The 15,561-nt window shown below is 36.9% G+C and overlaps 2 protein-coding genes across 2 annotated transcripts; one reads left to right on the top strand and one right to left on the bottom strand.

Moving 5' to 3' along the window:
- Window positions 1-66: 66 nt before the first annotated feature.
- LOC140840100 (uncharacterized) lies at window positions 67-7,718 on the bottom strand. The gene is made up of 23 exons (XM_073207215.1): window positions 7,485-7,718; window positions 7,228-7,307; window positions 6,506-6,592; window positions 6,373-6,423; window positions 6,175-6,292; window positions 6,029-6,085; window positions 5,708-5,769; window positions 5,524-5,607; window positions 5,086-5,136; window positions 4,933-4,995; window positions 4,792-4,838; window positions 4,513-4,582; window positions 4,377-4,439; window positions 4,020-4,109; window positions 3,914-3,952; window positions 3,121-3,270; window positions 2,964-3,041; window positions 2,801-2,886; window positions 2,232-2,280; window positions 2,069-2,149; window positions 1,740-1,833; window positions 1,205-1,287; window positions 67-410 (listed from the first exon to the last, which is right to left on the bottom strand). Exons 1-22 carry the CDS (start codon window positions 7,600-7,602, stop codon window positions 1,220-1,222), a joined length of 1,686 nt encoding a protein of 561 aa, XP_073063316.1. The 5' UTR covers window positions 7,603-7,718; the 3' UTR covers window positions 67-410; window positions 1,205-1,219.
- A 468-nt stretch (window positions 7,719-8,186) lies between these two features.
- LOC140838057 (uncharacterized) lies at window positions 8,187-9,475 on the top strand. The gene has a single exon (XM_073204146.1). The coding sequence runs from the start codon at window positions 8,369-8,371 to the stop codon at window positions 9,443-9,445; it is 1,077 nt and encodes a 358-aa protein (XP_073060247.1). The 5' UTR covers window positions 8,187-8,368; the 3' UTR covers window positions 9,446-9,475.
- Window positions 9,476-15,561: the final 6,086 nt, after the last annotated feature.

The following is a 15,561-nucleotide window of genomic DNA, read 5'->3' as shown; positions in this document are numbered from 1 at the left end:
TACCTCTGTTTATCATTACATATTTCGAAAAATTAAACTTTTAAAACAATACCTTCAAAACTAAACTCAATGAAAACTGTTGCATGATCATTAAGCAAAACATATGCCTAAACTTGGATCACTTATCGTGTCTATAATCCATGTTTTCACCATTTTTTACTCCGACTGCAATCCCTCTCAAAAGTAACAAAACCTGGCAATAGATCTCCAGAACTAATTGGTATTATTAGTAATACAAGAAATGTTAATCAAACTCTAGCATCATTATCAAACTAAATTCACTCAGCAATACGACTATGGAAACAGTATAAGATAGCCAACATCATTTATGTCGCTTCCTCTTGAAAACAATCATATTCTACAAAAAATCCCACGAGTTCAACCCCGATTCATTGAGCTGGCCTAATTTCCTGCACCCAAACATAGTTATGTCATTCTGTAGATTAACCCTTTTAGCTCAACTCAATGAGACACACATGTAAGTTACCCATACATACTTGATTCACAAAATGATTCTCAACTCGGAGCTGATTTCAGACTGCCCGAATAAGAATATGTTCGATGCCCACGTAAAAATTACAAATCACACAAAATCCAATCGTCTTTATTCCCCTGTCGGTCATAAAGTTTCTGGAGAAAAATAGAGCTGGATACAAGTTTCAAGTCTGGTATTTGTCAAATAGTAATCTAATTGTCGCTTATCAGACTCAAACTAAGAAAATTCTCATTTGAGCATGTTTTAATTTGGTGAAAAAACTGGCATGTCTAAACAACTTTTATTAGTCAAATTAGATATTCAAAATCATTAAAAATATAGTAATTTCAGAATATATTTGAACAAACTTACCAGCAAAAGCAAAATCAAATTCTTCTTCAATAACATTTTCCATAAATCTCTGTAAGAGTCAGTACGTTAAGGATCATAATTTGGACGAAAAAGGATTGCTTCTAGTTAGCATAAATAATAAAATATATAATGCAAAATGGACACATGCGTGGCTGACTTAGTACATAAAAAGATGAAATCATAATAAAATATTAAACTACTCAAAACAGGCTGAATCGAAATCTCCTGAGTTAAATCCCATGAGTTCCAAAGATTAAAAAAAAAGTATCCATACAAAGAAAGACCTGGCAAGTGGGACCGTAAGCTTAGGAAAATAGCTCCCCTAAAAATTAATTTTCTCTAATGAAAATCGCGTACCTCATACGGGTCATTCTACAAGCTTCCATTCTGAGGATTTTCGAGATAAGGTTGCAGCTGCCCAACTGCCGCCAAGACAAAACCTATAAAATATCAATTGCAAATAGAATATATCAAGTGTTTGATCAAGTACCTTGGCACATTAATAAATATATTGGTCTATTCAAGAACTAGAGTGAGATAACAATTTTATTTAAAATGTATGGTAACATATACTCAATATAGGAAGCATCATCTATCGGTGCTTGCTTAAACCACCAGAAACAAATTTTTGAACATGAACTCCTGTGTGGGTGAGAGTTGGACTATGTTAATCTGAAGACATTAAACTAGGAGTCTAGGACTGTCAAAGTTTCTAACACAACATAACCAACAACCAGACATTATTTTACATCAGGTCTATAAAACACTTTACACGATGCCGAGTTTTGACCATTGATATACCTAAGAACACACATAACCAGCAACCAGACATTACTTTACATCAGGTCTATAAAACACTTTACAAGATGCCGAGTTTTGACCATTGATATACCTAAGAATACAGCCGAGGGTCTCCCTGGTCTTGACTTAAATTCTGGATGGAACTGAACCCCCACGTAAAATGGATGGTCTGAAAACTCCATAATCTGAAAAAAAAAAAATTGATGGAAAGCATAATGAAAATTATAAATCCAAGGAAGCTTTCATACGAGAGGCGCAAACTAAAGAAAAACAGCAAAGGTACTTAGGAAATTATCAACTAGAATTTAGAGAGAGTTTGACTCGCCAGTGCTCAATCAATGGAACTAACTAATCCGAACAGCTAAATTGCAAGAGAAAATAATAGAACGATAGTCATTTTGCAAGAAAATAGAAACTTACCTCCATTCGTTTCCCAGTTTCATCTCTCCCCACGAATTTCAAGCCAGATTTTTCCAGAATACCGACCATCTCTGGATTCACCTGTACCGCTCAATACAAAAAATATTTAAGTAAAATATGTCAGTCAAATAGTTTAGTTCTTCAAATTTTCTCATCAATTGACCTCATATCTGTGCCGATGCCGCTCATCCACATACTCTGAATTATGGTAGCTGAAGGAAAGTAAATACCATTAGAAGTTTAAAAAAGAATGGTTATACAGCAATCAAAATGTTTCTAATTGGTATGTGCATTCTCTTGAACGCTACGGTAGATGAGCTTTCCGTGTACTGATATCTGAATCAGGAGAATAAAAAGATCAACTTGTGTGATACTCGAGATATAGAAAAATAAAAGGCACCACCAACCACCACATAAAGCTTCATCAAACTGATGGACCAGGTTTATCTACATTTATAATTATTGTACTGCTTAACAATCAAAATCCAAAAGCTCGGTGTCAATGTACTTTGTGCATACAGCAACTCACAGTTCTTACAAAAACCATAATACTTTGTGCATGCAGCAACTCACAGTTCTTACAAAAACCATAATACTTTGTGAGATACACATCATTTACGTATTTGTTATCACCATTAACTGAACTAATATTTAATCACTCTGAACTCAAACTCTTCTAGTTATACATCACAGCTAAAAGACTAAACAATTTAGCAGAGTGATAGCTCTTACAGCTTTGATGTTATGCAATCTGTTGTTTGGAATAACGTTCTACGGCTACCAAGTCTCATTGTGCTCCCCATGTGTGTTTTCGAACCCTGAAGAGGAGTATAGAAGAAAAATGTCATAAATCAAACGAGTGAACATTTCTAAAAGAATCTCTTTACAATTTTACCTCTGGCATGAAAATCACCACAGGGTGGGGTGTCTTATCATCAAACTCTTCACTATCTGCGCTTTCTAATCCCAAAACCTGCGAAGACATATAAGGGCCTATAGGCTTCAATTGTTAACATGTAAAAACCTATATATGGTTTGAGGAATAAACTTACATTTCTCGCAATCTCAATCACAGAAATCTGTAGGCCTAAACAAATCCCAAGATATGGAACTCTATTCTCTCTCGCGTATTTGGCAGCCAAGATCATGCCTTTCACCCCACGATCTCCAAACCCGCCAGGAACCAAGACACACGCAGCATTCTAAAAAATTGGTTGGCTTGGGATTAAAATAATTTGCGAGTAGTTTAAAAACCAAGAACCATCATGTGCGTTATAAAACAAAATCATAGTAAAGTGAAAACATAATAGATGGCATAGCAGATGATACAAGGAAAATTTGGTCACAGGACAGAATTTCCATATAGATGAAGTTGATTTCTAAATTGCATTAGAAACCGGACTAAATATTTATGGTCCAGAAAATATCGTCGTTGTGAGCAGCCGCCTGTCTGACTTTTCACACAACATATTACCACCCAAAAAAATAAAAATTATAGGATAAGCATAATGGTGTAATACGGTGATCAAGATTCATGATCACAAAACGGTACACACTATACTCCATTCTACACTATCAGCAGAGTCCATACATCATGTTGATCAAAACAGTATACATGGTGATCAAAACGGTTTACACTATAATCCATAAGGTACTGTCATTTCTATAGTAACAGATACAATTTTGAAATCTAGAAATGATAATGCATTCCTGCAAGGGCAAGGCGTAAAAAAAGTCTCCAAACAAGAGACGAGCACAACAAAATTCACTTCACAGCTTGTGAGTCAGTACTCTAAAACAGAAACAAAACAAACATATTAGTTAAAAATCCAAATATGATCATACCCTAAGAGTTCTCCATGCGGCTGCATAAGCTTCCGGTGACTGTAGATGAAAACACAGATTTTAAGCTAAAAAGTTGAGAATCCTGTCAGTTGTTTGACATCTTTACCGATTCTGCGCTGTCATCCTCGAGATCTGATGCAGCAATCCAATCAATAGCTGGTCTCAACGAACATGCAATGCAGGAATGGAGAAGGGCCTGAAAATTAAACAAAAGATTTAGTTCTTATCTTAGAAACCAGCCGATTATTCGATTCCGGAATATAAAATAGTGTATACAAAAAACCACGGGATCTCAAACAAAACCAAACACATGAACGTGGAAAGCCAATACATATATTTTACCACTGCATAAAACATAAGTAACCAAAAAATACCCCCAAATGTAACATGATATCCACTGGTGTGTCGTCATATTAAACTTATTGGCTGAATATAGAAACTATAAAAATATATATTATCTCACCTTAACAACAGATAAATATGAATCTGCCATTCCAACATACTTCCCCACCATTGCAATTCGTACCTGCAGAATCAGGCATTCATCAGCCACCATAAAGAAAGCAGTCAAAAGATGCAATCAGGGGTTTGTTACTAACAGAGTTTGTTAGGTTGTCGAAAATCTCTGCTCGTTTGGTCCATTCTTGTAAATTGGGAAACTCGGCTACACTGCAAAATTACATGTATGTATAGTCAGGAGAACAAAGTGGTTATTCAAATAATTTTCAATATCACAAATCATATTCATATATATGAGAGATTATATGATACAAGGAACCCCAAAAACATGTGCTCGTAGAAATTAAATACTATAATATAACAAAAGTATAGAGAAAGTAAGAAAAGAAGATTAAAAAAAACATTCAAACAAGACCGACCTTAGTAAGTCCAGATGTTTAAGGATGGCATCATGTGCACTTTGGTTCTGGTAAAAAAGTAAGAATCGGATGTTTCAGAATGAACACCTCAAATAGGCAAGACTAGAATAATACCCAAGCCTTGAGATAATGATTACCTACCCGAAGCAGAAGAGGTATGTGCCAAATGTTCGGCACGTCATGTATATTGAGAATATTGCCAACCTAAAAATGAAATCAAACCATAAGAAAAATATAAATAGCAGAAAGACGATTCCTACAGTCCAAAATAGGCATGGCAAAATAACTTCTTACAGAGACATGACAAAACTGGGACAGCTTATGCTTCGTGCTTTCCAACAATGGCTGCAACAGTAGAGATCCCATATAATAACTTTTTTACACACATAACCATGGTAGCTGACTAATATCTAAATGTATGCAACTCAAAGAGCCATAAAGTTTCAGAATATTATTTTAAAGTGTTTCGGGAAAAAGTTGAAGAGCATAGACTAATTCACGGGAGAGGTCATCACCAGGAAACAATGACAAAGATTCATGCAAATTAAATTATGTTTACACAATTCTACCAGGATAGGGAAGAAAATAGCCTGAACGTTACAGCACAGCATTATCAAACAAAACTAACATTACAACTGAAAATAATCACATGAATTAAACAAGTTCAACATATCTGTGGAGTTCAAAGCAGCCAAAATTGCAACTAGACGTTGCTGCCTATGAAATACCTACCTGCGTGGAACGACAAGCCAAAAAATGGGGGGTTAAGCCCAATGCTCTCAGTTCTCGCACACTGTGCTGAGTGGGCTTTGTTTTCTGCAGATATGCGGATGAATAAGGACTTTGACTTGCTAAATATAAACTAAAGTGTAGAGTAAAGCTGTGGCAAATTTTACACAAGGGAATAGAGTATTACTTGCTCACCAACTCCAAGAACAGGTATAAGACTCACATGAACCAGACAGAAATTATCTTGTCCTAAAGCAAAAAAGTAAAAGAGCAACATTACGGATACAATAACAATGGGAGAAGAGATGTGTTGATGTCAAACGAAACTCTTTAATTAATCCAAAATGACAACCACTGAGAGACAACACAGTTCACTATGATAAAGGTTAGCTTCTAAGACATCTCCAACGGTTTGACAGACAATACATTGCAAGAGAATCTGAGGATATTCCATATATTATAGGAACTGTGTATCTCACTTTTTTAGCAGCAAATAATGAACCCTTACCAACTGAGAAGAATAGCTGTCGCAGTGCTTCAATAAATGGCATTGACTCAATATCACCTGGGCAAAAACATAGTTCCTAATGAGTGAGGCTCAAAGAGAAGTGTCAAGCAAGCCTCGCGGGACTGTCTTTCATCAGAAAACTTTACCTACGGTTCCTCCCAATTCTATAACGCAAACATCTGCAGGGCCATCTATTCCATCCACAGGAATAAGAGATACTGATTCGATCCAATTCTTAATTGCATCAGTGATGTGTGGGACTACCTGATTTAAAACAAAAAATACAGTCACCTCTACTCTGCTATTTTACTTAAATTAAATAATATCCAGGAATTAACCATAACCTGTACAGTCTTTCCAAGATAATCACCTCTCCTTTCCTTTTCAAGGACAGACTGCCAATGGAAAAACAAAACATTTACCTTAGGGAAGAAACAAAATCAACGCCACCATAAAGTCGATTACAGTCACAAGTACCTGAAATATCTTTCCTGTTGTGATATTGTTGTCCCTTGTCAGTGTCACATCTAAAAACCGTTCATAATTACCTAAATCCAGATCTACCTATTAAACAATTGTAGACGAGCCTGAGATAATAGCTTTGAAGCTAAAAAAGTGGAAAAAGTCATAAAATGTCCGCATAAGCAAAAATTAAAAAAAAAAACCATAAAGTCAGAAAAATGGATTCGTCAATGGCCCACTATTGGGATAAAGTGATAACAAAGTTTAAAGTGAATAAGATTAGCACATAATTCCCATGATTGACTGCAGCGGATATTATCCGTTTAATGTAAGATTAGCAAGCTATTTTAAACAACAGGATCCTGGAATGCCTTTACATAAACGATAAACACATGCAGGATATAGAAACAAAAAGTTGTACCGCATGATTCAAACATCTGACAGTATTCTAAACTACTATATTTACACTTGACTTGCTCTTTCCCAAACCTGGTATTTAGCTTACACACTTTGATTCGCATGCTTCTTTTTTTAAGCACTTTAATAATGATAAATACATAAAGATAGTCAATTTTATATATTTGAAAAGCACAGTTGCACCATGATAGTTTAAATGATCGCGGATATTGCCAACAACCATCTGGCATCAAGATCGTTCAAAAAAACTAGAATAGCACATGCAAAAGCTGTTGAACCGAAACATATCGAGAACAGAAGGGGTTTTCAAGGATTGTCACCTCTCCACCGTCATCAAGAACAAAGACCTCTCCATGCTCAAATGGAGACATTGTACCAGCATCTGTATTTAAATAAGGGTCTGCCACAACGCGAAACCAAAGACGATCAAATTTTGTATTGTACTCCACTCCGAACAAAAAAAAATACATTTCATAATCGCGAATCGCTTTTTTCCTATCCGAAACTAATTAGAGAAAGAGTAGAAACTATCAATCAAAACTTCTAATTTACAACAGATAAAGGTACGTCAACGGACCAATTTTAATAGAGGTGACACGAAGGCCACATGCCTTCAACACAACGCCGATGCTACTGGCGGTGACGCCTTTCCCCAGGCCGCTCACCACACCGCCGGTTACCAGAACATACTTCATTGTCTTCACGATTTTCAGTCAGGTGTTGGTGAGCGGGAAGAGGGATTCGAGTGCACGGCACTCGCTTCCGCTTTATGGGAATTCGAGGTTTCTTCTGCGCTCTCTATGAAGTCTAAACCTTTACGTTAGTAATTATTAATTCCAAAAATATCTCATTTAATGGGCTTGCCCTTAACGGGCTTTGCAATTAATGGTATCATCGTTCTGGGCTCATGGTTATTGAAAACCCCAACCCATCTTTTGGGCTAGTTTAAAAAATAACTTTGGTCGAATATTTTTATTTATTTATGAATTTTTTTCAATTTTTTTTTTAGTAAAATGACCTTCAAACATTAAAAAATACAAAAAGTAAAGATTGAAAAGGTTAGATTTTAAATTCATGGCCAAATAAAGATCATTTAGTTAAATAATCCGAATATTTATAGAGGGTGTAGGTAAATTTATTTTAAAAATTTATATGTTTTTATAATCGAGATTTAAGCAATAAATACTGAATCTCATATCATATAAAAATAAATAAATATTAAGTAAGAAATCTTATTATATAATATAATATAATGAAATTCATGGCAAGACTGACACTCTTCCTAAAAAATAGCATACTTCACGTGGCAAAGGAATACAGTTAGAAGCATAAACAAGAGCCGTAAAAGGCAGACGACCTCCTCGCTCAGAGAGCTCTGCATCTGCGTACAATAATTGCGCGACCTTCGCTCACTTCCTTCTTCTGCTCACACACACACACACCCCAAATCTCTCTCCAATAATGCAAACTTTTACCGGCATTCTCTCAGCCGCGGAGCCGCCGCGATTGAGTGAAGATATTGACAGCGCTTGCTCCACCCCTTTTGTCAGTGCACCCTCTAGTCCAGGAAATGGTTCCTTCGGCTACTTCTTCAGTGCGCCGGCTAGCCCGATGCATTTCCTTATGTCCAATGATATGACTAAAGCTTCTTCGTCTGGTTATCAGCCGGTTTTCATGTCGTCTGATCCTGATTCATTCGAGTTTGAGTTTTCTTCGAGGCTTTCCCCTAATGGGTTTGGGGGGAACGGGTCGATGACTTCGGCTGATGAACTGTTCTGCAATGGTCAGATCCGACCCATTACATTGTCGTCTCGCTTGCTGATGTCGCAGGAAATGGTTGTCCCATTAGCAGATCTGGACAGTGAGTATGGTGAAGCGGCCACGACTGTACGAGGCAGGGATCTGAGGATGCGCGGCGCGAAGCACTCACGTCACCGCAAAGCCAGATCCATGTCGCCTCTACGGACGACACCATGCGTGTGGCCTGGTTTGAACACCAAGCCCCCACGTCAAGAAGGGAATGAAAATGGAAGGGAAGAACCTTCGACAGAAACCACGCCGTCATGCTCTGCATCCTCGTCGCGTTCGTCATCATCCGGACGAAACTCGAAGAAGTGGATGTTTTTGAAGGATTTTCTACATAGGAGCAAAAGCGAGGGAAGAGAGAATAACAAGGAGAGATTCTGGTCCTCGATATCATTCTCTGTGGCGAAGGATCGGAAGATACCGCCTTCTTCCCCGGCGCTATCTCCCTCCTCCTCGCGCGATGAGAAAAAGGGCAAAAGCGAGATGAAGAAAGGAAGAAAAGTCCCAGCTTCCGGGAAACGCACCATCACCAACGGCGTGTGGAAGCGGCGGGTCCCCCCTTCGGCCCACGAATTGCACTACACAGCAAAGAGAGCTCAGGCGGAGGAGATGAAGAAAAGGACGTTTCTGCCGTACAGACAGGGTCTACTTGGCTGCCTTGGGCTGAGCTCCAAGAGCTACGGCGCTTTCAGTGGCTTCGCTAGAAATCTGAACCCCGTTTCCTCCAGGTGATCGATGCAACAAACGAATATCAGAAGCTTATATATTTTGGCCTTTGAATTTTTTTTGGATGAATCAATATAATAAAGTAATATGGCCTTGAGATTGATCTGTATGATTCTGAAGCTTTGATCCATCTACTCACTCGGTGACTTTGATTGTAGATGAATTGGCTTGCTGCTTATGTATATTGTGGTTCTTGAAGATGTCTGTAATTTTTTATAACATACTCCGATCGATTTGTGTAAAAATATGTATGTATGTGACTCTAATGGAATGTAGGAGTTTAATGTTGTTCCTTGTCCATGGTTTCGGTTTGTTTCGGTTTTTTGTACGTATTCAATGCCAAACTTTTAATGGCAAAGAGTAATCATCTGACACTCTAGACCAACCAATGGTAACATTCTCTTTTCCAATAAAAAAAATTTACCTTACTTGTTTTCAAAAGACTTGCGGTTACGGACTTGTAGCCCAATGATCTCGTAATCTATCAGATTAGTTGACGCTCCGAGTTCGAATCTTCCCGTGTGTGCTGCAATAAAAAAAAAAAGATTTACGATTGTTAGTCAACCTGACCTAGATGCTAATAAATCGAGGCAAGTATACAATAAACACATCTCTCTGGAACACAATAATCAATCTTGCAAACGTGAGAGAATCAACTCACGCCTTGCCAGATTTTAATCGATGGTATGACATGGCGAAGCTATCTCAACTACTAAGCATCATAAATTAACATGCTTAATCTAAATTATAGCATAAAAACATATTTATTTTTTAGTACATTAACTTTTTAAGACTTCGAATTAATAAATAGATATAAAAATGTGTAAATTTTATACTACTTGAAGATGGATGAGTCATGCATGAATCCAGATTTTCAGAATGTTAAAAAAAATATCAAAATTTTATGATATTAATGTTTGAACTAAAAAGCTTGCGTTTTTTTCACAGAAAGAGCACGCTATCCATTTCCACCTCTGAGTACAAAAAATCCCCATCTTTCATCAACACAATCATCAAATCTTTCGGAGTTTACCATAATTTCAGACTTTTTGAAACCATACACTTTTCATGTAATGATTGAAATCACAAGCGGATCGAACAGGGAGGCGACCAAATAAATCTAAAATTCTTATATACCTTTTTTTTTTCTCTAAAACTATGTCTTGATTCAATTAAATGGTCGTACCTGTGTTCGATTGGTTTTGAGAAAATAAAAAAATAAAAAATTGATCTTCTTATTATAATAAATAATTGTAAAAACTCAGTTTACGAATAACAAATACACTAAGTAATACATACATTTTATATAAATAATAAACCAACTAGTATTTGAAATAATTAAATGAATATTATTAGTGTAACTGTTTTAGAAACAAAAATATTTATCAAATCTGTATGATCAAAATTTCGAACAATTTATTTCTCAATCAAAAAATTATAATAGTCAAAATTCTTTTTATTTAAAATACGCAACTCTCGTTGATGCCAAATGATGTTACCAAGTTATTAAGGAGATAATAACATTTTCATGGTATTGAGTTTTGTATCAAACTTTATGCAAAACTTTCGAATTAATAACCCCTAAACTTAAATCAAACTACAAAAATCATATATCAAAATTAAAAGAATATGAAGTCAACACATAAGCACGAAAATCAAGTAAAAAAATTCACTTGTATGGTTAAATATACAAAAATAAGTAGAGTGAGTCTCATATGAGACCGTCTCACGGGTCATAATCCGTGAGACGGGTCAACCCTACCCATATTCACAATAAAAAGTAATACTCTTAGCATAAAAAATAATACTTTTTCATGGGTGATCCAAATAAGAAACCCGTCTCACAAATACGACCCGTGAGACCGTCTCACACAAGTTTTTGCCAAATAAGTAAATGAAAATTATACAATTTTGATAGATAATTGTAGTGTGGAGTATCTGACTGATAACAATAACTAAAGACATTATCATTTGCTTTGTATCTATATTGTGGAAAAACAAATCAATTATCTTAATATTTTAAATTGATTAATTCGAATTAATATCATATTATTCCAAAATTATACAAAATTAATATTTGAATTTAAAAAATAAATTAGACTACCCGAGTTAAAGCTTGGATATACATGTATGTGGTTCCGCCACTGTCCTCCCGGGCAGGCCCTGAGGCGGCCGTTTGCCTGGCCTAATAGGAGGCCCGCCTGATGATTTACACCCAGCGGAAGCCATCTCCCATCCTTTAAATGGCAGAAGTCCCCTCGAAACATGGAAGACCGGCCTCATGTTATGTTGCTGGTGAGGTAATTCACTTGTTCCATTGGTCGGATCATAGTCAAACACCATCAGCAGAATATTCATTAAGAAATTATAATTAGTTTGTGAGCATCGTTGTCTCAATGATTGTTGTTATCATTAACAAACTAAAGGCCAAAAAGAAAACTATTTTTGTCCATAACCGGATTTGATGTCTGATTATTGACTAACTGGTGCTTCATCCAACCAAACTAACTAAACAAAGTTTTGTCCACATTCAGACATGATATTTTTCTGTCCTAATATCTGCGTATCATACTCACATCATAATTTCATAAATATTATGCTTACTGTTGGTTATATAGCAATAAATAATAACATAAGTCGTGTTTCTCTGTCTTCACGATTATTCAGTTTATGTTTATATATAGCCTTGTATCAAGAACTACAGTTAGCTTCTTCGGCTCACTTCAATAACAGAAAGACTTCTTTCTTCAATTGTTACTTACATTAACATGGTATCAGAGCCCGGGTTACACCGTTATGTGTTGGACTGTCTATAATTAGGCCACCCGTTCTGTCCATAATTAGGTCATTTGTAAACTCCACGCTCCAGATGTTCATTCCTGGGCGTGAGAGGGGTGCGTTAATTGTCCCACATCGGTTGGATAAATAACCTTTGAGTGGTATATATGGAATTGGACAATCCTCCACCCCTTGAGCTAGCTTTTGGAGTTGAGTTAGGTCCAAGTTCCAATCTTAACATTTTCACCCACGGCCAAAATTGTAACCATTAGATGTTTATTGGCCTTGGCATCAATTAATCGGTGGAGCCTTAATCAAATGGATGTAGCCAATGCATTTCTCCAAGGCGATTTGGATGAGGAGATTTTCATGAGTATGCCACCGGGATATAAGGTTCATGGGACTAATAAGGTTCGTAAGTTGCGCAAGTCCTTATATGGCCTCAAGCAAGCATCACGTCAATGGAACCACAAATTTGCTAGTGTGATGGTTGAGGCAGGATTCACGCAGTCGCAAAATGATCATTCTTTGTTTTTGAAACATAATTCTGATGGCATAACTCTTCTAATAGTCTATGTAGATGATATAGTCATCACGGGTGGTAGTGAAGCCGTCATTGCTCATCTCAAGAAGTTTTTGCATTCCAAATTAATTGCAGCTTAGAGATCTTGGCACTTTACGGTACTTCTTGGGGCTTGAAATTGCTCGATCCAAAGAGGGCATATATCTTAACCAAAGGAAATATTCTTTGGAGCTTATTTCAGAAGTTGGCCTCTCTGGAGCAAAACCGTGTGATACACCATTTGAACAACATAAACGGTTGACAAGTTTAGATTTGGATCTCATTATGAGACAAGAGCATTCAGTCGCTGAGAATGATTCTGTCCTTTCAAATCCAGATTCTTACACTCATCTGGTAGGGAAGTTGATTTATCTTACGATCACTAGACCTGATTTGTCTTATGTTGTTCAACATTTAAGTCAGTTTATGAACTCTCCCAAACAATCTCACATGGATGCTGCACTTCGTGTTGTGAGATATATAAAAAAGACACCTGGTCTCGGCATTTTGCTACCTTCTCACAGTGCCTTGGTTCTCTCTGCCCATTGTGATTCGGATTGGGCAGCTTGTCCCATGTCACGACGGTCGCTTACGGGTTACTGTATCAAATTGGGAGATTCGTTGTTGTCTTGGCGAACTAAAAAACAGAGTACCGTATCACGATCTTCCGCTGAAGCTGAATACCGAGCCATGGCTACAACCACATGTGAAATTGTTTGGATTATTGGCTTACTTCCGGACATGGGAGTGCAGTTGCAAGGCCCTGCTCTTCTATATTGTGATAATAAAGCGGCTTTGCATATAGCTGCAAATCCGATGTATCATGAGCGTACCAAGCACATTGAAATTGACTGCCATTTGGTGCGGGAAAAGATTAAAGCAGGTTTGATCAAAACATCGCACATTTCTACGTCTCAACAACTAGCGGATATATTCACCAAAGGATTGAGTAAAGAGCAACATGTTTTTTTGTTGTCCAAGCTTGGTGTTCGTGACCTATACCAAGCTTGAGGGGGGTGTGTTGGTTATATAGGAATAAATAATAACATAAGTCGTGTTTCTCTGTCTTCACGATTATTCAGTTTATGTGTATATATAGCCTTGTATCAAGAACTACAGTTAGCTTCTTCGGCTCACTTCAATAACAGAAAGACTTCTTTCTTCAATTGCTACTCACATTAACACTTACATCATAATTTCATTACAATTTTAATAACTTATTTCCAAGATTTTATGGGATAAAGTAATAGTATCTCACTACAACCAAGTCCCACCGTACTGAGTTTTATATAGTCGGGTGTGGTATGACGTGCAATTTTTGGTAGGGAGTCATTAGATAGTGAGACCAATGTGTCGAGATTCTCGCATGGGAGAGAGTATCGATTATATGGGTATCTTTTGTAATTGGATTGGTACATTTCGACCCACGCCGGCACCCGTAAAATGCTGGCAACTGTCCTTTTTGGACCTTCTTTATTTCCAAAATATCCAGTACCCTTTTTTCCCTGTACTTTTTCTTCTATATACATAATAACAAAAATATATTAATTTTTCAAGCAGACATAAGGAAAATATCTATTAATAATTATACGGTTTATTTCATCCTACCTATGCGGGCATTGCCCCATGATAAGATGGATGATCAAGATTTGTTCATGCATATGTAGGACCCACTTTTTTTTTTTTTAAATTGTATGTTTGGCAAGATCTTGGCCATCCATCCTCTCATGAAGGCAATGCCCACATGGGTAGGATCTCATTAACCTAATTATACTTAGATAGACTTTTTCTTTTTTATTTGAGACTTTTGTCAATTTAAGTGGGTATTTTCTTTAATCTGCATTTGACAATTCGACAAAATAGGACTGTTAACTGAATCAGGTAGCCTAAACTTGGCGACCTCACCCTCACAAAAATCAGGCTAGATCTAACATATTCTTGAATATTTAGCTCAATTAAAATATATGATCTCGGTGTTCAACAGAATCAGCCAATGTTAAACCGATTCGATGAAGGTATGCTTAAACAAATTTCTTTTCCAATTTGAGAGCAATGTTGTACTAAGTTAGATGGTTAATATCCCTTGTCTCCAGTTCTTTTTTTGAAAATATTATGTACCAATAGTAGCACTATGAGTTGATGATCTGATCTCGTACCGTGAATAATTTTATGTAGTGGCTTTGAAAATGTCTTTGTAACTAGGCAGCTGGAACCATCCATCTTGACGAATCTGAGATAATTTGGAATCTCTTGCATATAGCTAGCCGCGCAATATGAACTACAAGCTTTTAAAAACCGCAAAAAGCAGAAAATGCTAGGGTATTTAAGCTCTAACCAGCGGGTAACGGAGAAATGGATGCTGCGAGTTTCGAGATTTTCTACGTACTAGAATGCGTCAACTAAGGAATATCACGCCGCCGCTCGTCCCGACAACTGGGGTTCCAGTTTTCGAATATCTCAAAAGTACATGACCGTACAGAGGCGCCAGTGATTTGGGTCGTGAACGACAGAACAAATTGGATCGAATTTAGGATTATGGGCCCAATAATCTTATTGGTCTGAACATTTTTGAACAGATTGGGCTCATCACGCCTTGGATCCAGTTTTATGGAGACCAAAGTGCTTGCAAGGGTCAACAAAAGTCAAAATACGAAAATGCTTCCCTCTTTTATCCCACAAACAAAACTACGTTTCAGTGCCCGTGCTAGCTCATTTTTTTCTAAATATAGCTGTTGCCCATGACATTTAGTTCGGTTCTTCTTTGATGTTGTAAGGATCAGTT

The sequence above is a fragment of the Primulina eburnea genome, chromosome 8 (genome assembly GCF_022965805.1).
Source record: "Primulina eburnea isolate SZY01 chromosome 8, ASM2296580v1, whole genome shotgun sequence".
Taxonomy (NCBI): domain Eukaryota; kingdom Viridiplantae; phylum Streptophyta; class Magnoliopsida; order Lamiales; family Gesneriaceae; genus Primulina; species Primulina eburnea.
The sequence above is the reverse complement of the archived record's forward strand: the minus strand, read 5'-3'. Positions and strand labels throughout refer to the sequence as shown.

Excerpts from the sequence above, each read along its gene's own strand:
- LOC140840100 (XM_073207215.1), bottom strand. The coding sequence starts at position 7,602 with ATGAAGTATGTTCTGGTAACCGGCGGTGTGGTGAGCGGCCTGGGGAAA. Across the intron at positions 5,608-5,707 it reads TTCTTGGAGTTGGTGAGCAA|AAAACAAAGCCCACTCAGCA; the intron begins GTAATACTCTAT and ends GCATATCTGCAG. Across the intron at positions 4,996-5,085 it reads CCCAGTTTTGTCATGTCTCT|GTTGGCAATATTCTCAATAT; the intron begins GTAAGAAGTTAT and ends TTTCATTTTTAG.
- LOC140838057 (XM_073204146.1), top strand. The coding sequence starts at position 8,369 with ATGCAAACTTTTACCGGCATTCTCTCAGCCGCGGAGCCGCCGCGATTG.